Consider the following 20,857-nt stretch of genomic DNA (forward strand, 5'->3'; position numbering starts at 1 on the left):
GGTCAGATAACGTTTTGCCAATTTGCGAGCAGCGCCTACGCTTTCCTCGGGTACCCGATGAAGTAATAATCAATTTCCATCAGCGAAACGTGTTTGCCATTAAAAGTTTTCAAGTTTCTAATAATTATAAAGTTACATCGATGAACGCGTTACTCGAGAACAACGACCGCTCCTACCTTCAAATGAATGGCCAATTTGATTAAACAGTGCTAGCTCCCATTTGTTTTTCGACGTGCTACTCGAATATCAAGAAGAGTTTCGTGTTTGAATATCGCTCCTATCGCATTTTCGAGCACCGATTAAATGAATGCATTATTTATTTGCCGTACGCTTGAGCTAAAAACATTTTAGTACACTCCACGAGGACTGTTGCAACACGATGGAAACGCACTTAATTATTTAACATTCGTTTTCGGTCAGACAAACCAAAACGAAAATATAGTCCGTCATCGGTCAATCGTTTGGGTCATTCATGCGCAGATTATGGTTTCCCACTCATATCCACGTTAACCGTTCGCAGTGCCCCGAGCACTTTGCACGATTCAATAATTTGCAGTTTCGAAATGTAATTGAAAAGCGGTTAAATAATCTCCATTACAAATTAAATACCCTAACTAAAATAAGTTTGTATAAAGGTAATGTGAAATGTTACAGTATAATATATTAACAAGATAAAACAAATTGCTGAGTGATTGGAGAAAGACAGAGAACAAAATAATGAGTACGACAAAGGATAAGGGTCGCAAGCTTTGATTATGTAGAAAAAAAGGGTAAAGTAAAGGACGAAGGGTAATAAAAAAAAAGTAGGATAGAGAGGCTAAACATAAAGACAGGGGCTGAAAAGAGAAAAAAACATAGGTGGTAGAAGAAGTAAGTAAACAGGATGAGATGGGAGGCAGAGATAAAGAGAGCAAACGGGTAGTAAACTATGGCTATTGATACTCCAGATACTTAGGATCTCCATGTTGATATGCTAAACTCGAAGCCCAACACTGTTTCGGCTGAACATTCCACATTTATTAGGCCACGGAAATTGAACTAGACGCCTGTTCGAATCGATTAGACTGTAGCTAAGGAAGTCTATCACCGTAAGCTAACGTGATGAAGTCCAGTGGGCGCCAAGATTCCGGCTGGCTATTCGGTATCTACAAGAAAGGTGGTACCAACCCTTCGGCAACAGTCCATCAAATCTAGTTTTGTCGGTCAGCTGTGCGTTGAAAAGCGTATCGTTAAAAGAAGAAATTGCTAAACAAGGATTTCTTACTTTTACGACAATTGCGTGTAGTTATCAATTATTTTACTTTAGATCCTTACAAATTGAAGAACTCATAACAGAAACGACTCTTGCTAATTTTTGTATTTTTCTAGGATAGCAAAAACAATTCTACAGTCTCATTTCTGACAATTAAAACGTGTTCTTGCTTGAAATAAGAATCGTAAAGTTTGGCGAAGGCTATTTATGTAAGGTCTTTAATTGTCTAACGACAGAGCCAGATTCGACAGACCTCACAAACTCGTGTGTATGATCTTCACGGGGATTTCGAGCTGTCTTAGGGATCCTCAAGTAGTTTCCTCGAATATCACATGGACGGATAGGTATTCGCCTAGCTCAAATCAATAGCCTTGCTTCAAGCGCTTATACTACTTACGCTCCGTGTGGTTTATCAATGACTGATCAAGACTGTCTATATCCACTTGCCTTTACTACGCTCTTCTTGACACAGATCGCCCAAAAAATGGAGGATTACAGATAGTGACAAGGAACTGCCAACGACAACGAGCGTGACGTTCTACAATTGCCACTAGCGAACGTGGAAATCACTCTAATCAAGTGGAAGTGCTATCAATAACAAACTATTGCAAAAGAATATTCTTAGAATTCGTACAAATTGTTGTCAATCCTAGAATTATATGAACGGGTGAGTTCTAAAAACAAAATCGTGTAGTAAGTTCTGAAATTTCAAATGAAATATGGAGCATATAACATTGAATGTAGATTCCAGCATATATTGGGTGTGCAACAATCTTCGTATCTCCATCATCAAAGAGAGCAAAAGATCGAAGACGAGAAAACAATGATAGCAATATATGAGAACGTACGGCGTGTTCGACCTCGGCTCTTTGCTGAATCCATTCATGAAACGTTACGAAATACTGTACAGAGAATAATCGACAAACTTGTATACGAGATATCAAGTGTCGTTTGTAAGCCGTACGATAGTATCAGTCACGTTAGCTCAGTCTGTCAATAGAAGCAACGGGATACAGAGACGGCGACAATTGTGAAAGGAGGTCAAATAGGAGCATCGCTCGTGCAACTTTTTTATGGTCTTTGTGGCTCGAATTCACCCTTCAAGTCACATCCACGCGTCCCAATACACCCTCCTACACAGGGAAGGCCTTTAGCCCAAGTTTCCGGTCTGACGCGACATAGACGCATTTGCTCTATCGGCCGCGATAAGCCCATAGAAAAAAACCTAGCCTCTAATAAAAGGTTTTAAGCCTTGCTCCGAAGGCCAGATCTTGGTAGATCATCTCGGGACACCTTTTACCCATTTTCCGGGACACGAGCTTCGCTAGTTTCGATTCTATTCAAGCTCAAATTTGCCACGACCCTCGTCCAATGCTGCTTTCGACAACCTTCAAACGATTCTCTTCAACACCGAAACACTCCTTTCCTCGCTTCGCCTTCTTCTATCGCCCTTAATGCCCCCCACCACCGAAAGACAGGTATTCACGTAATTCACACGGTGTGAAAATGAAGCAATTTTTCCCCACAAACAACCATAAATTCCCGTTCACGAAAGCTTTATCGTTCTAGATTCGGTGCACGAAGAAACTCGCACAAAACCCTCGTGCGAACGTTTTGTAGCTCAGTGACAAAGAAATTAAAGAGGTAATTGATAAAGTAGGGATGTGAAGCGTTACATATACGTCATGGCAATCTAACATGCAATTGTAAAAAAAAAAGGGAGTGTTCGATGAGTGTTGGAAAATTTAAAGGGTGATTCTACGCGTTCAAATAGAACGAAAAGCAAAGATGATGGCATTGCATTTGAGACTCTGTTTTAGAGTTGTTAATTAGTGTACAATTCTTGTTGTGTGTCTGACTCGGGACTAGACTTATTCTACTAGCGGCGTACAGTAGTCAGGTCAGACATAGCGAAGCCAGTAGAGTAAGTCGTCAGATATACGTGGAGACACATTCTACTGATGGACTTGTAAGTGTATATGTATTTGTTCATGTTTCGCAGTAATGGTGAGTTACGGTGAATGGCCGACGTGGGCAAAATGAACAATTATTGAAGATTCAGCTCGAGTAAATTTTATGCCGTCAACCTCTATTTTTTCAAGAAAATGCTTGAAAACTCATTGACACGGTGACCATTTCACATCAGTTCGATGAACGAAACTGTTCTCATTATATTTTCTATTATTAACTCCACAGAAATTGATTTCTTGACGTTGAATATGTTCGTCCCGAGAGAAAAAGGGACTACGAATTAAACTAAGGAGATTATTAGAATAAATGTTCACACTTACCAAATACTGGTTGGTCAGATTAGAATCTCCGTACGGATAGGGTGTGTAGACGGCCAGGGCGACGCAGTTCGCAAATATCGTCATGAGAATAAGCCACTCGAAAGGTCTAGAAAGTTGAGTCGATGAAAGGTCTAGCTAAGGAAAATGAAAATAGCCTCCATAAAGCGCTGGGTGCTTGGTCGAGCCGCAACCAGGCAAACTTTTGTTCAACTTTTTTTTTCCGATCTCTAATAGAAGCTGCAGAACCAATGCGCCCTTACCGAGCTTCGTAAAAGCTTTTAAATATAAACAGAGGTTGGAAAGTAATTTCGCGTTCTTCGCGTCGCTATAAAATGCTCCCTCTCTCTGTTTTCATTCAGTCTCGCGAGGATGATGGGGGAGGATGAATGTCACCTTGAATTAATGGAAGGAACCTTCTTTTATTAGGTTCTGTATCGAATGCCTCACTGCGGCTCGTAAATGTTTTACGTAACAGAGAGGGAGGGTGGAATTGGGACAATATACGCTGAGAACCGCTTTGTCAACAGGGATCGACGTCAACGTCGTTCGTTTCCACCCTCCTCCATCGACCTGTTCCGTATCCGAAGGGCGCGGCAGAGACCGAAACAAAGGTAAACGCATATTCGAAGTTTCCAATGACGAGATTTGAAATATCTCACAGAAGTCTTAGCTACTACGAATCGAGCGCTGAGTCACACGATATCCTTCAGGGAATTTTTGCTACAGGTGTTTGCCTCGCGTGCCCAGCCTCTCGACGTGACTCGACGTTCCAAAATTTTGGCAACACCCGAGTAAGCTATCGAGCTTGCTCTTCACTGCACTTAACAACTACGTACTATATGTAGTGATAAGAAGAGAGCTAGACAAAGCAGTGCTATGAATTTGTCAGTGAACAGTGAGCCTGTATTTATATCAAGGAAACTGTACTCCTCTTACCTCTACACTGTCCTATTAACCATCACTGTAGAACTACATAAAACAGAGATTTAAAAAAGGATACTTCCATTCGACGACATCGATGCACATCTTCCGCACGGGATTCTTGAGGGGCAAACAAAAGAGGGCCCTGACGGGCCTGTCGGGTGGGGGTTTGCCACCCCTGCGAGCCGGCCTCTTGGTGGCGGATTTCGCGGTGCTGGTCCCGAGAGTTTGGCCCGTCTGCGACTGCGCGGTTGCTGGCTGTCCGTCCTGGGCAGATTGGGGGTTCTGGTGCTGCCCGAGGATGGGGGGGGTCGCGGCAGTCGGCTGGGCCCCCGGCAGCCCAGGGGGGCCCAACCCCGAGCCCCCATCCCCCCCCGCGCTCATCGGTCGCTCCTCCGCGCCCCTGTCACCTCCGTGCTTCCGCTTCGGGACTCTCTTCTTCTTCTTCTACCCCTTCTCCTCCGCTTCCGCTTACCTCCGCCTCCGCCCTCTCCTCCACTGCCTAAGATACACACGTAGGCACGCTCCTCTGGACTCTGTCTGGTCTGCACGCAGACGCCCGTCCAGACGCCCGACGACGCCGATCGACGCGCTCTCTCAGAGACGCCCCACCACCCGCTGCAGCTAGCCGGCATGCTACGGCACTGGGCTCTTTCGAACCTCCCTCCGTGACCTAAACATTCGACAGAACTCTGTTATTCCCTTTCTCTGGGTACATACATTTTTAACCCCTCAACCCCCGTAACCAAAGCAAAAACTCATTATTATCAAAATAGGACACATTCTTTTATTAAACAGTCGGTATAGGGTACTGTATTTATACCTAAAGCTCGTTTTAGGAACAATAAAGTGTTTCAGTGAAATAACTTGTGTTCACGTTAATTGGCACAAGACTGTAGTCACGGGTATTTCTCATGTGACTACGAAAAACCGGGTTTTGAGGTCTCAATAGCTGTTGCCTATTTTTATATGGAAATATCAGTTAACAGGATGTGCACGTGTGGTTCTACGTGAGAAAGAGTTACATAACCGACTTATCGAGGGGTTTCAGTATTGAGACAAGAATGATCCATAAAAAGAAGAACAGTACTAGCACTTCTTATCTTTCGGCACAACCACCAGCAATTAATTCCATATTCACCAGACGATGCAGTCTTGCTCAGTTTCGAGGCGCAAGCTTAAATCCGGCACCCTTAGAAAATACTGCTATACTTGATAATGAATATTTAAGACAGTCGCGAGAGCAGCAATCTGGCACCGCGACGCCTTGGACGATTGAGAGTTCGCGCCGGATGCGATAAATATTTATGACCGCGAGACGAAGTAGTTCCGCTCGTGTTCCTCGTGCCTCGTTAACATTTAAGACTATACACGAGCGAAGTCAACGTTATCACGCGAGAATAGATTGGAAGTTCAGAAAGCCGGTCGACCTTAAAAGCCATTCGTTGTTTTCCTCCACGCAAATGTCGGCCTGTCCCCTTTTCTACTCGCTCCCCGCGACAACCTTTCCACTGCCCTTCTACTTTTACTGGCATAAGAACCTCTCCATGCCTGGACTTTTCGTTACTTCGCGCGGAATCGCCCGAAACTTGCATTAAATCATAACGAGAGGAAGTAGGTTGACCCCAAAATGAATGCCTGGCTCGGATGGAGCCAAGGGCTCTCTGGTAGAGAGTAACAGTCCACCGTCAATCTAAAACCAATAGAATATCAGCTTTAGCCAAGATTTTTATCACGTCGTAACTATCGAATCATTGAGAAACTTTAAAGCAGGAATTCTCAACGGAGGCGATGTCTTTCTAAAGGTATCAGCGCTGATTTTTCGAGGCTACGTGAAAAAAGAAAAATGGGAACAAGAAAAGAAATGGGGGTAGAAAAGAAAAGAGGAGGGGGATCATAGAGATGGCCGATGGTCGAAAGAGAGCCATAAGTTAAAAAAGGCTGAGAACCCCTATTCTAGAAAGACTCTAGCAGACAAGTGAATCCTCTCGCAAGGGCCACAATTTCGATATTAGTCGACAGGGAAAGCGTGTTCGACTTAATAAAAGTCAAAATGCTGAAGAGAAGACGAGACGAACCGCGGCTGAGTTTCGGCAAGTCCGGGAGTCTGGGATTTATAGCGGACTGGCGCTATATTTAGGGAGCCTAAATACTAGAAAGTTCTACCTGCGAGCGAGTTTCTCGAGCGCTTGCCTGCTTTCGTCGCGCGAACTTGTCTGGAACTGTACAGACTTAATCCACTGTCGACCCCTTTGAACCGCCTAGCGTCCCTCCGCTGACTCTAAGTGACTCTTTAATTCATTTACGGCCCCGTTACAACAGGATTCCGTGCCATAAGGTAAACGTCAAAATCCTATTACGATTTTACAGAAATTATTCGTCCCCACTCATGGAGGGATCTAGGGAAAAAGTCGGCACAGACTCTCAAAGCGAGGACAGAGTCCATTTCATGAATGAATTTGTGCGCCAGATATCCCATTCAATGTTTATGCATCTGGAGATCGTTTTGTTTAAAGTGAAATTCAACTGCTGCCTTTCCGTTGTCTCGCTAAGTGGCCCTCTCTTGTCTTTTATTTTCATCCAGTCTCTCTTCAATTTCCAGATGAAAAGAGAATTCGCGATTCTAGTTCAAATAAAACGTTTTATTGAGACGAGTCGTTCCCATTTTCCCGAATGCGGAAAATGTTGGAAGGCAATACGGGGACAGAAGATTCTGTGAATCAACACGAAACATGTTCAACTGATTACCAAAAGAAGTTGCTGAGATTTCTAATGAAAATCAGGATTTTGCGATATAGACCTACTTCAAATCATTTTTAGGCGACTGTTCCATTTCGGTAAGTGAACAGCGTGGACCCACGGCCTCGCTTTGTTCTTCACCTTCCAGAATCCTTTTAGAAAAAGAAGTCCAGAGGAACTAATCGACCACTTCTAGTGTCGACTTTAAAATTAGCAGAATCTCTCGAGTTTAAACTCTGCATTCAACAACTATCTGTATTAAATTTGGTCAAAATTTCGAGTCTTCGTATACCAACGACAAAATTCACACGAATACTCAGATTAATAATTCCAACATCGACGTCAACATAGCTCGCTACGATTCCTCCATTTCCCGTGACGACTGAACACGCTCGCAGACGCGTGACGCACGTAAAGCAAATGTTCGTGATTCAGGAGTCTCAAATAAAGCCTCTTCGTAGGAGATGCGCGTTCGAATAGTGCCACAGCTAGAGACGAGTCCCGTTTTACGGTGTGAGTCAGACGATTACCGAAACTTGCGTACGTAATTCCCCGATTTCCACGGAAAAGAGGAAATCCTGCTGGTTTTATTTCAGCCAAGGAATTTCCCGTTTATGCTGACCGATGCACCAGACAAGCCAATCTCTTCGAAGTTCGGACGCCCACGCGACTTCAAACCGATCGATGAAGGATCGATTCGAAGATAGAATGAGTCTACCAACGAAAGTAGATATGTTCAGCGAAAGTATTCACTTTTTCTCAAAATAGCCGAGGCACGTGATTTGTACTCAACTTTTTACAAATTGAACTCCTACTTTATATCTGCTACAAAATAGTGAAATTATGGCTGCTAAGTTCTATGTAAAACCGTAACACAATGCATCGTATATGCATTCAATAGTAATATAAAAAATTGGAGGTCCTAAAGGATTAAGCGCCACAAATGTGAAATCTATGAGCCACCCACTCGACTCTACGGGGATCAAATGCAGCACATTTGCAACAATAGATTCAGCATATATCATTCCAGTGACTCTTAATCGCGCCATTATCCAAATTCGCCCGACGTTTTTGAAGAGCGCCATCCTGCACAAACAACCCGCGAATCGATTACGCGGTCACGCCGTACGTTTGGGAAAACCTGTCGGTATAACACGAAGAGGGATTCAGCGGGTAATCGGTTTATGGATAATTGAATTGCCGTCGATCTCGGAGCGGTCATTATCAGTGGGAAAACAGGCGGACGTGGCCGATTCTAAGCTGGTTCCGCGAAACGAGGATTCCTGGTAATGGTTCGCGCAACGTCGTGTCTCTAACAAGGAGAATACAAGACCTTCAGATCACCAATTTGGTTGAGACTTAGTACACTGATAGGTTTCGTTATTGTGTCTACTAAAATGCCCATTATGTACTCAGATACTCAATAAAATGGGCATTACATTTTAGTAGACATAATAACGAAATCCATCAGGGTGCAAAGTCTGAACGAAATCGTTGGTCCAAAGATCTTGCACTCTCCTTGTAAGTGGAAAAATACAGCGAAGAAATGGGAATGTCGGGCCGCTGACCCATTTTGTTCGCCAGCCTTTCGGTCAGAGATCGATCGCCGCTAATAATGTTTCCCCATGTCGCGTGCGTATAAAGAGACACACTGGTTCGTAAGATAGTCACCGACCGGTGCTAACGAGTTAAATTTAGTTCACCACTTCGCTCCCACGGAAGCCGCGAGCAAGCTGGGCCGCTTACCCGCTTACCCGCTTACCCGCTTACCTTCTGGCACGTGCTACGTGGACACTCTCGCGATACACCATTCGACTCCTTTTTATTGATACGAGTATGTCGATAGCTGCACAATTGGAAATGTGAAGCTATGTCTCTACCAAAGTAACAAGGAGGAACTTTTATCTTTGATTTTTCATGTCTCTGAAACAGAACCCAGATATTCCTCGAGTTATGTTGCCTCAGCGTGAACAGAATGTTTCTAAAGGCTGATATTTTTTGGAAATATCTTGGAACGTGCAGAAACAAGAGGTAATAAGATGTTCCTTGTTGTTGCTTCAGCGGGAACACAACTTTATGAGACACGAGACCATGTGACAGCAAAGCTGACTCTTGCTGTTGTCTAATTTTGTGCAGAAAATGGCATGCAATATTCGTTGCATTTCTGTCAGGTCGCCTAAGCATCAAAGTCTCGATGTTTCTAAAGAGGAATAAAATTACTGGCTTTAGATGATATTACTCTGGACGATAATTAGTCTCTAACAATAATCCAGCGATCAAGATTGGTTCGTTTCGATTAAGGACAGGAATTAATTGGCATTTAGATTAGGAGAGAAACTGATCGCCAACTGGATACAGCAAGGATTCTCGCGTCCGAAATTACTTGGCTTCCATTAATTGCAACTTTATGGGTTAACGATCTAGGGGTCGGAAGATACCTAGGGGAAGGTTTTATCTCTACGAGGTGTAAATAACAGTCTCATAGTAATATCTTGTTTATTTTCAATACTTCTGACGTCCTTCCTGAGAACATTTATATAATTCACGAAAATAACCGTGGCAAAAAGCAAAGAAGAGGGTACGTCGACCGAACACCGTTGTCTAGTAAAGCCGAAAGGATGAAAGGGGAAGAAGCAGAGAAAAAAACGAGAAAAGAAATTGATAAAGGAAACCTGAAGAGGGGACGAGGATGGAGCATCGTTTACGGTACAATGCGTTCTACGTAATTCTATTGTCCGTTAACTCGGCCAGAGTTCCCCAAGCTGATATCAATATTTCAGCTTCGCAAAGTCGTTTCTCGACTTCGTGAAAGAAGGGGCCGATCGCTTGTGAAATATGCACCTTCCCTCTCACTCTCGACATGCTTCTTTTCCTCTTCCTATTTTGCTCGAAACAAATGATGCATCGAAAGCCAATGGGTATCAGTTTCTTAGACCTCACACGCTCTGTCCAATCACGAGAGATCCTTTCTCTATAATAATTGAAGTAGGATACAATACTTTTACTAAAAGTAGGATTTTTTCTATGCGACTGATGCTGTGACTGAGCACAAATGCATACAGAGCTTTTCATTATGTCTGTAATCTACTGCGTCTGTTTTCTCAGAGCTTTTATGATGTATGTATTTAATCAATCACATAAGTATAGCCAATTTCACAATATTCAATGACCAATAGAATCAGAAATTATGGAGAAACACGACTCTAGTGCTGAAATATAGAGATCACATTCGAATTTGATCAACTGAGCGTTGATTCGTTAATGCCATATAATACGCAACATGCCTGAAATACGCCTGGTTGGATTTCATTCACCAGGTATCCGATAATGCTGCGGAAATCCGTCTCTTCTATGGTTAATATCACTCGCTGCGATTCAGACGTTAACTATTCTTCCCTCGTTGCGCCGCATCGACGATTTCAGTGCTATTTTTCAAGTTCTTCTCGCGTTCCCGTTTCCTTCTCTCCGCTCTCAACAACGTCAGGAATTCGCATTTTCCTCGTTCACGGCCGCGTTGCGCTGGATTAACTATATGGTTGGTTCGATCTCGGCTGGTTCGAGCTCGAAATTCAGCGAGATTCGCGAGATACGAGAGATGTTTTCTTTTCAAGAGGACCATTCATCTTGCTCAATGTGAGCTTTGTCGCGAGGAGGTGAATCAGAACGCTGAGCGCGAGTACTATCAACCAGTTTGTTAGTGGCGATCGCGGCTTCTTCTCGAAGCCGTACTCGAGATATTTTTACTCCTAGACACACATGTCCGGGCTCCCGTCAAGATCGTCGAACTCCTCTTATCTATCGTTTAAAATAGAACCAACTCGAATTGTTCGCTCGAATCCACCTCGAATTTCCCTATGTCGACGAGGTCTCAACCATTATCTGCAGAATTTGCACCAGAACAGTTTTAGAGGAGAGAAAAAGCCTTGTACTAATTTTCTCCAATACCAAGCCAACCCCTCTTGTTATCATGTTCGACTGTGAATCTAACTTGAGAACGAAACCAGGAGTGACTGTAAGCGCGTGGCTGGTCGTGAAATGAAACGAGAAAATCGCGGAAAGGAAGACGCGTGCATAGGACAGCTGCTTGGCGTGCGAATTAGTTTACAGCGTGTACGGGGTTAATCAACCGCAGGTGCTTCGAAACAGTAACCCTGCTAACGAACTGGTCATGTCACGAGAAAAATTCTACGGAATTCTCGCTGAACTTTCTGTTCCCTAGAAATAAGCAACGAGGAAATTTTCCGTCATTCGTAATGTGACAAATGGAATCTCTTCAGATTAAATAAAACTGTACGTCAGAGCCAGACTAACCCAAGCCCATTGTTGTTATTCTTCAGGAGAGCCAAAAAACAAATGCGATTATCTATTCCTTAAAATAGTATTTGAAGTAGTTTGTACTATTAAGTTACCTTCACTTGTAGCATAACTTCACTAAATTCCTATTATTCTAATAAATAGAAGAACTGAAGAAAAAACTTAATTTTGAAAAAAATGGATTTAGGTTGCTCTGGCTCTGAGGTACAAAAAAGATGTATATCCAAGATATTTCACTTTAATCCCAGGTGCATTTAGAAATGGTAAAGATCGATAGATTTGTATTCGAATGAAAATATGTTACGTAAAAGAGGATTGTCATCGATAATAATTGGTACTCCTGTTGTAAGGTAAGACACTAAGAAGAAAGAAGACTGTCGAGTAGAGGCAGTGTTGCTGTTCCAGCAGACGTATAGAGAGAGCAGGAAGGCTTTAAAAATAGTTGGTGCTCTAGGTCACGAAGTCGAGGGCATTTGGGACGATATCCTAGCCAGGAATCTGCAGAATTGACGTTTCTGACTTGAGAGGGACACTTGTAACACATCGATGGTTCGCCCTCTCTCTCTCACACTCCTGTTCCAAGTGGATGATGCCCTTGCAGGTCGGTCAAAACGTGCCCTCGACTAACGCGCGTGTTGTATTCCCGTATAGTATGTACATATTTGATTCGCCGCTTTCGCGGGCTATCCGTCGTTCCGTGGCAACAAAACACCCGCTAGCAGGTGAACATCAAAGAGATTTCTGGTGGGCGCAAGTGGGTCGCCAAGATGGAATGCTTTCTAGTTCGAATTTACGTTGGGAAATCTGCTTCCTTGATCTACTTTGGCTTCGGAGAATAGCCGATCGGAATTACGAAAAGGGGTTAAAAGCTTAGAACGCGAAAGTTTGTTCCGTAGCTGGTGGAGGAAAAGAAGGAATTTCAAGCGGTTAACGCGCCAGGAGTAAAAGGATCCACGGAATTTCTGGCCGAGAGTTTGCCAAAGTTTTAAGATGCCGGATATTATTCGTATTATTTGAGGTGGAATCGGCCATCCTCAGTCCTCAAGTTTTGTCGGCTCATCTCGATACTTAGCCATCGCATTTTTTCTTCCATTATTCACTCTTCTCTATCTGTCCTCCTGAATAAATATCCTTTCTCGATCACCACCACCACAATCCTTCGATTTCTCATCAAAGATATATTTCTAATAGGAAGATTGCAGAAAGTCAAGAAAATTCTATGAATTTCTGATACTGTAGGAGCTGGATTAACCTGATTTCTTTGTTTACTTATTCCCTAACATTTCTGCGAACGATTTTTCCGAGCACTTCCTCTGACCTCTGACATATTCTTCGAACATCTCCTTCAACTTACATTTTCTTTTAATATCGAAGGAAAACTACTTCGATAAACTTTACTCTGTGTATCTATAAGCGTTTCGAATTGAACAGCAACGAACTGGCAAAACTTCGCAAAATAGACTTCGAAATCCCTCAAACGCCGTCTGAATAATCCGTGAGCAGCGGCTTGAAAGGAGTAGGATCCTGGAATCACGATATCTCCCGTAGAACCGGCACAGCTTCCTTTCGATTAACGTCGATCGACATCGCCGAGGCAAAACCTGCAGCTTTCCACTGCACCGAACTATCTAGATAGAAAAGGAAACGACATTTCCTCGCCGCTAAAGTAATCCGTCCACGGAAGCGCCGTGAAACGGTAACCCAATGAAATTGCAATATTGAACGCCATCGCGCCCGATCCTGTATCGCTGGAGAAAATGTTATCGCGAAACCACCCCTTCAGTGTATTTTTATCGCCGATTAGCGAATCATATTAACGAATCGTCGTCGCGTTCATTAAAGGAATTAGTCGGGATCCAGGTGTACGAGATAACCCTTCGCCCTTGTTCTCTCTAATTTCTCCTTGTAATGGATCGCTCAGAAACGTTTTTCCTCTGAGTAGTCTTTTAACAAACCTTTTACTAAGTTGAACGAATCGAATATTCCTCGAAAAAAAATATTTGGAAGGTGATGATCCATCATCCTGTTCGCGAGGTTCACGTGTTTACAAACAGCAGACCTATGTAGGTTTCGCAACGTCCGACGAAGAAGACTTCAGTCGTAATTTGTTCTGCAATTTATGGTGTTTTTCATTCTAGAAGAGAGTATAAATAGGAGGTTCGAGAAGAGAGGAGATAGCGCTCGATAGACGATGAAGTTGTCTTCCATTTCACCCAGTTTCCTCGATTTTTTTATCATTCACGTAGAGACAAGAACGACAAAGTCAGAAAAAATCGAACGCAGCGTTGCGTGCATCTTTATAACATGAAAAGCAACTTTGAATACTGTCTATTGATTTAACGTATCTTCTAATATCAGTCGAATGCAATGGAGCCAGAGCTGAGCGCGTTACGCCATTCGAGAATCACAATGTCCAGAGATAATTAAATTCCAGTCGTGTAAAACGAAAGGAATGAAGGTATTGTCAGAATATCTAACCGAGAAACCGAGAAACGGAGGGAGACCCAAGGTGGCGTAACAGCCTCTAAGTAAGGTCTGTGGTCTGTTAATAACGTTTCTTAGCGGTAGGCAGACGCGACGCAACAACTTTCATTAGTGGGATGACGGAGCGAGGGTGGCGAAGAGGTTCCGAGGGAAATCAAAGCAGATCTCTTTGTCCCTAGGCATGTTTCGTTCGCGTGACCGCTCACGAGAATACCAAATTATCATTAGCCTGCATATCGAGCGAATAGACTTCAACTGGACTTTTGCTTTTCCCTGTGAAAATCAGACGTTGCTATCTTCGCCCTCCTCAGTCGTAGAACGAGAATGTTCCACTGGGTCTGTTGGCGCCAGCTCCCTAATAATGGATCGAACACGAGACCGAGAGAAAAAAACGACCACATCCAAGATTCGATATGTTTTCCTCGACTTTTCCCACTAGAGAGATATCCTTTCCTATCCATTTTTCGCTTTTATCTTTTATGAGGCCAATTCTTCATAAACTCGAAGGAATTAATTGTAGTAGCAGAAGATGAATATTAATTGAATGGATTCCCCAGGTGAAGGAAGTCGTATTCACAGTTCTGTTCTGTACTCAGTACTTCAGTAAGTTTTTCAGAAAATTCCACGTAGTCTTCATTTAGAGGTTGTTGAGTTTGAGGGAAGTTAAACATGGATTCTGTTTGGGGCGCACGGGAACGTTGTTCGAGCACCACTAACTTGTGCGGGCAGCTCGAGCTCTATTTTCAACGAAAGTGCCTTGTTTTTCGGTTTCGCGAAACTCCGCGCGGAACTAGTAGGCGTTTCGGATATTGTAAACGAGGAAATGATGTCACTGAAGCATTTACAATTTTTCCGTAGCACCGAAATGCTGCTTCTAGAAGGACCTACTTCGAAACAAAAGAGCTTCTCGATGGATAGTAAAAAAATTACTCGTACTTCCGATGATGTTCGTGCAGTTTTTGTTTAATGAAATTCAAGCTTGTTGGGAAAACTCAAAGTTCCTGAAACGGGATCCGAGAAATTGATTTCCTTGGACGAGAAGCCGAAGCAAAGTCGAGTCGTCTGAACGAATCAATTTTATTTTCGTCGAATGCCAACTTGTTCCGGAAAACTCTGGATGGAAAACGGGGACACCGATAACTGGTCCATACTCTCGCTATGGAATTAGTTTGCGATTTCATTAGCAAGGTAAACAACTCGTCTCGCAAATCAAACTTTTTTACGACAAAATTAAAAACACAGATAGGATCTGTACTCCCAAATAATTGAAATAACTTTCATATCGGCCAGCGATGTACCAGGCGATGTAGTGTCAGTCTATCGAATCACTAGAAACTAAATCATTTTCACGGAATTCCAGCTATTCAGAAGAAATTGTTTACGTAAATTTCTTGTGGTTTCAAGGAAGTAATTTAAAGCAAGACCAAAGCGCTCATAGCTGAAAGGTGAAATTGCCTCGTTGGAAAATGAAACTAGTCGCTAACTAGAAGTCTTTGCTTCGGGTAACCGCGTGCTCGTTTCGATGATGCACATCATTTACCAGCTTCTAATATCCAGAACAATTAATCCCACAGGATGGCAAACACGCGGCGCGGGCGAACTCTCTCGGGACGAAACTGTCACGCGACTTTTCAGACTCATTACCGTACGTCACGACGTCCAGGGCAATGCCGTGCAGTCATAGTAATTCGAAGCGACTATTTTGTCGAGGCTATTACGATGATAAATTCTAATGGATCATCAACACGCGGCTAAAGGTTGTCGGGAAGGATTACGATAGCGCGATAGCCAAATAAAAGCAACTTATCGCCAATAAAATTGATTCGGACCAATTCTATATCTTTTCGAAGTCGCCGAGCCATGCTGAAGCGATTTTTCAGCGATGCATCGATAAGCTGCTCGCGCGAATTACGTGCTCTTGATCCCGAGCGAATTCGACGGTCGTAAACTCGGAAACCCATTTGTTTCTTTTCGTTGGAGTACGGTGTGCGAAGAATTCTTTATTTATCGACTTATTTCTGACGTGGATTTTCAATGAAGCTAAGGTAGGAGCCATGATCTAAACTTATCGTTACACTGAATAATAATTTGATGAGTCAGGGGTTAGCGAGAGGGATACTCGGATTTCCTCGCATAAACCAAGGCAGCTTTATGAAATTATTAGATTATTTATGAGAAAGAAGATAGGTAAATCTACTCTGTATACTACTCTGTGTATTGCAACAATTTGAACAATGACCTTTCAGGGAACGAAGGAAAGTACGATCCACCAGTTTGGCAGAAAGTGTGAGGTCGACCGACGGACGTTCGAAACGCGCGCGGATGACGAACGAATAGAATTAATTTCTTAACACGATGACGTCTGTCTAGGTAATTTACACTTCGGAAAGGCAACGTTCCTGGCGGAATGCCTTGGAATGCCGACTGGGAATCCGAGGTGAAGCCTCATTATGCATCGACCCGAATTTCCTTGGGATTAGACCACGATTTCGGGACAGAGGGAATCGGGTCGATCATCCCTGTTTCTCGAGGAAACTTCGCGTTATCTTCCCAGCGGTCAGTGGGCTAATGCCGACCGTTCTCCTCGAAACTCGAATCAGCGCCAAGGAACTTCGCGAGAGGCGGAGTCGATGGAATTTGAAAACAAGAAAACAAATAAAGGTGACACTCGCCCTTAGCAATTTCGAGCACTCCCGCACCAAACTTAGAGTCTTACGTAACGAACGAATATCCCAGAAAAGTTAAGAGACAAAGGATCATCTAGAACTGAACTGGAACCGAGCCGGGGTATTCGAGTTGTGTGAAACGAAGAAGCAGAAAGTTAAACTTCTGGTGAATTGGATCTGAATTGATTGACACGAAATCCCAAAGGCGCAGCAACAATTGCAGGAGCGGTCAGAAAAATCGGTGCACTCGATTTGAAGAGAACTGTTTTTTAAAATACCTACAGAATCAGTGACCACAAAGCTCGGGATACTGTTACCGAAAACAGAGAAGCTATATGTTTCCCTGCGTTAAAGACACCTGCAATCACGATCCTCTCACGCGCAAACAATTGTCAAGAGAATTCCCTTGTCGAATTTCCATGCGAACGTTTGAATAGTCCACCTGCGAAATGCGTCATTACATTCTGCTAACAATAACGTCGATCGACCGAATTTCCTCAAGCTCACGCGACACCGCTTTGTTCCCGCGAGATCAAAAGCCAATGGATTTTTAGAGTCGACTCCCTTTGACACGCATCGTAATGGACTGCGTGCTCCAAACGGCTGTGTGTATGCAGAGACTCATGGCGTTCTAACTGACTTGCTACAAACTGACTGTCGCGAGCAAAAATTCAGACAGTGAAGAAATCGACGGCTATAAATGTCGGACTATAAACGAGGGGCCACGAGCACGATCGTAAAAAAGAAGCTCGGCATTTTTATGACACGTGTTTGCACGCTGTCTAAAACGAACGAGTCCTGAAAAAGTTTGCGGTACATTATGAAGTAATCTGTGAACAGCCACGCGCGCTACATTTTAAACGAGCGGAAATATCGTGGGGTAAAGCGACGTTGAAAAAATATTAATGAGAAGAAAAGTTGGATTCATGGAACAGAATATTGACGAAATCCCCTGGTCTTCTTGACGAAAAAAGTTAATGAAATTGGCAGGCCTGCTGGGAAGGGGGTACTTAATGTTTCTCAGAGGACAGCTTTGTAAAGGTTGCGCAGGTAAACAGGTATCTTTTGAACTATGACAAACAAAGGGGGACACGTTGCCTTTTTCAGTGCCCTTTAGGTGTTGTCCTTTTCTACTGAAATTAACGATCGAGCTTTTGCGAGCCTTCGAGCAGCGACAACCCTTTCTAATTAAATACTGATGCTTTTACGATACTTTGAAAGAACGTTTCCAATCGCTAATTCAGTAATAAGCTTTAATTCATGGTTGAAAATGAGAGTATCTTCGATGAATCGACTTTTATCGATGTAAGTCTCCGTGGCATCGGTTATTGACTCGAACCTTCAAGCCACGTCTTCATTCTCTGTTTATGAATCGACCATCGACCGTCGACGTCCGACGTCCAAACCGAGCCTCGATCGAAACCACGTGTACCTAATCAAGACCTAAATGTTGTCAAAACATTTGTGCTCGTAGCGATCAAATGAAGGGTGTTTCATGTTCTTCTTTGAACGTCTGTTTTTTATACAATACGTACAATAACTATGCCTCTAACATTTTGTTTAAGAACGCAAGAATACGACCCTGAGCGAACCTCGTGCTAACAGGATTCCGAAGCACGACGCTTTAGGCATATTCTACTGTGATCGCAAGTAGAATAGATCGGAAATACGATCAGACGTATAGAATAGGAGAGTAGGAAGGGAGATGGAGGATTTCTCAGTCTCGAGATCTTCCGACGGGCCTCGAGACCGAGGGTTATGCAAAGGATCTATCTACTCACCACATATCTTGCAAGAGAGCGGTATCGGTGAAGCAATTGTGTCGCGTATCACGTGAGCCGGGCGTATCCGCTCGTCATATCCGCGTTGACGCGCTCGAGGTCGTGATCCTCCACCGCCAGGGCGTTCTTTTCTCTTCTTTTCTCCTACACCTTCTTCGCTTCCTTCCTCTTCGTCCACTTTCTCCACTCTCTCCTTCGCTCTTCTTTCCCTTATCGCGCCACGACACACAACGGACAACGCACTTTTGCCACTCTCCCTCCTATCGCGCTATCGTTTCACCCTTTCTTCTACTCCGTGATCTTACTCCTCGTCTCTCAACGCTTCCTTCCGCATTCCTTTTTACTTCTCCCCTCTGTTTTGTCCTTTTCTGTCGCTTGTTAAGACACTACCGCTACCACCAGCATCATCATCACCACATCAGCAAGCAGCAGCAGCAACACCACCGTAAGACCACTAGCCGAGAGAGCACCACTACCAGCGGCCGCGCAACACGCACGCACACGCCTCTAGCAGAGGCCAAGCATCGCTACCACCGCGGCGATCATTCCCACCACTCCTTCTTCTCGCCTTGTGTTTAAACTTATAAATAGATATCTGGGTGCGTTCGATTATATTTATATGTACGCGGCTCTATGTATGCATGTATACACATCTAACACACGTACGGACGTACGCACACGAGCGTCCCGTACACCCTCACCACTTCCACGAACGCAGAATCGTGCGAGCGTGTGCTTGTCGCGAACTGCGCGTATTATTCATGGTACACCTAGTTACGCGCTCTCACTTGCTCTCTTTCTTTTGCCGTGGCGCGCGCCCGCGCGCTCCCTCTCGCTTTCTCCCTCTCTCGAGGCGCCTCTAACTCTCTCTCGGTCGTCCCTTGGCCGGATCCTCCGATGAGGACTCGCGATTCCCGGACGCGACGAGTCGCCACTAAGAAGATCGCGCCGATCGGTTCCGCAGATTGACCGACCGCCGCTTTCTTCCCTCGCTATTCACTCCCTCTCCCCCTCTCGCTCTTCCTCCCTCGACTTCCGTGCACACGAGGGCGGTTTAACACTCTACGCACAAAAGAGGCGTCGTCTACATCGGCGGCAAATCAATCGGCTACCTTACCTCTTCGATACCTGGCCCCTCTTCTCTCTACTATTATCGTAGCTCCCACCCTTTCGCGATTTTTCAATCGGGAACCTTTTCTTCCCCTCTTTTCCGCCGTTCTCTCGCCACGAACGATAACCCAGGACGTTGCTTTCAACTTTAGCCCTCGGTCTCCTTCTCTCTCGCTCTTACGCTGACTCTATCGTTCCTCCTTCCACTCGGTTTCGTGGCAGCAACCTTTCCCTAGCACACGACCAACGCTGCTCCCCCGCTGTGAATGTAACTCGTACGGTGCACAGACACTTCTCGCCACGATCCTTCGAAGACCGGGAGGTCCAGCGTCTATTGCTCCGAAAGTAACAACAATTCCACTGAAACTCGCTTCTTCCTACGATCTCGGAGGGCAGGAAGGGTAGAGGTTCTTTTGGAGGATTCTTTAGAGTCTGGCTGGATGAGAAACAACGAATGAATTCGACGATGAAGACGACAGCGACGGCGGCGGCCACAGCGACGGCACACGACACGTTCGACTTGACGATATGCCGCCGGCTCGACGCCAGCGACGCCTGGCGTCGCGACGCCCCACCCCCGACCGACGTGTATGGCTGCGTGTGCGACAAACGCGACGCGTTCTTTCGAAGAAAAAGGAGCAGGAGAGGAAAGGTTAACCGAGAGTGGAGACGTCTTATAACTCCTAAAAATTGAGAAAAATTAGGGAACGTGTTGAAGAGAGTTTTTGTCGTCTGCATTTCGATAACTATATTTTTTCGTTTCAGTAGCAAAATGTGTAAAAGCAGTTTTGCTTTCAATGAGACACAGTTGTTTCGGTTTCAATTATTACTGCAATAACCAGAGTAATGTTTCTATTCGAAATCACTCTAGTATATCGAGTGAAAAATAATGGGTAAGTAATCACGATTTAAGAGTTGATAAAAAGTGGAGAGGGGAAGAGCACGTGCGTCAGGTGTGAAATATAGCATCTATATATATAATTATAGGTATATACTGTGCGAAACACACGACTATTCATACGATTGATTGCCGGCAACATTGTTTCTAATTTAATAGCAACTGTGTTGTAATACTTGGTACAAAAAGTAATAAGATACAAAACGAGAATGAAGTAGCTATGATAAATGAACTACTGCAACTCGAAGATCGAATAATAATAAAGGATTATAAGTAATGTAAACAAAAACAGATTCGTACACGTGCATCGATTATAGTAAACTATAGTAAATGTCACTGATATTCGCCTTGCGTTACAAAATTTATCAAAAAAGAGTGAAAGTAAAAGTGGAGTCAATAAA

The 20,857-nt window shown here is 44.0% G+C and overlaps 1 protein-coding gene across 3 annotated transcripts in view; it reads right to left on the reverse strand.

The window, feature by feature from the left end:
• The window catches only part of Ca-alpha1d (Ca[2+]-channel protein alpha[[1]] subunit D), a 29,239-nt gene extending 24,299 nt beyond the window's left edge, over nucleotides 1–4,940 (reverse strand). For all 3 annotated transcript variants that reach the window (XM_076381242.1, XM_076381241.1, XM_076381240.1), the window contains exons 1-2: nucleotides 4,544–4,940; nucleotides 3,544–3,649 (exon numbers count right to left, since the gene is read on the reverse strand). In XM_076381242.1, coding sequence (XP_076237357.1) covers nucleotides 3,544–3,649; nucleotides 4,544–4,848 — 411 coding nt within the window. In that variant the 5' untranslated portion in view covers nucleotides 4,849–4,940. The remainder of the gene's footprint in view (nucleotides 1–3,543; nucleotides 3,650–4,543) is intronic.
• Nucleotides 4,941–20,857: the final 15,917 nt, after the last annotated feature.

This window comes from Calliopsis andreniformis, chromosome 6, assembly GCF_051401765.1.
Source record: "Calliopsis andreniformis isolate RMS-2024a chromosome 6, iyCalAndr_principal, whole genome shotgun sequence".
Classification (NCBI taxonomy): Eukaryota; Metazoa; Arthropoda; class Insecta; order Hymenoptera; family Andrenidae; genus Calliopsis; species Calliopsis andreniformis.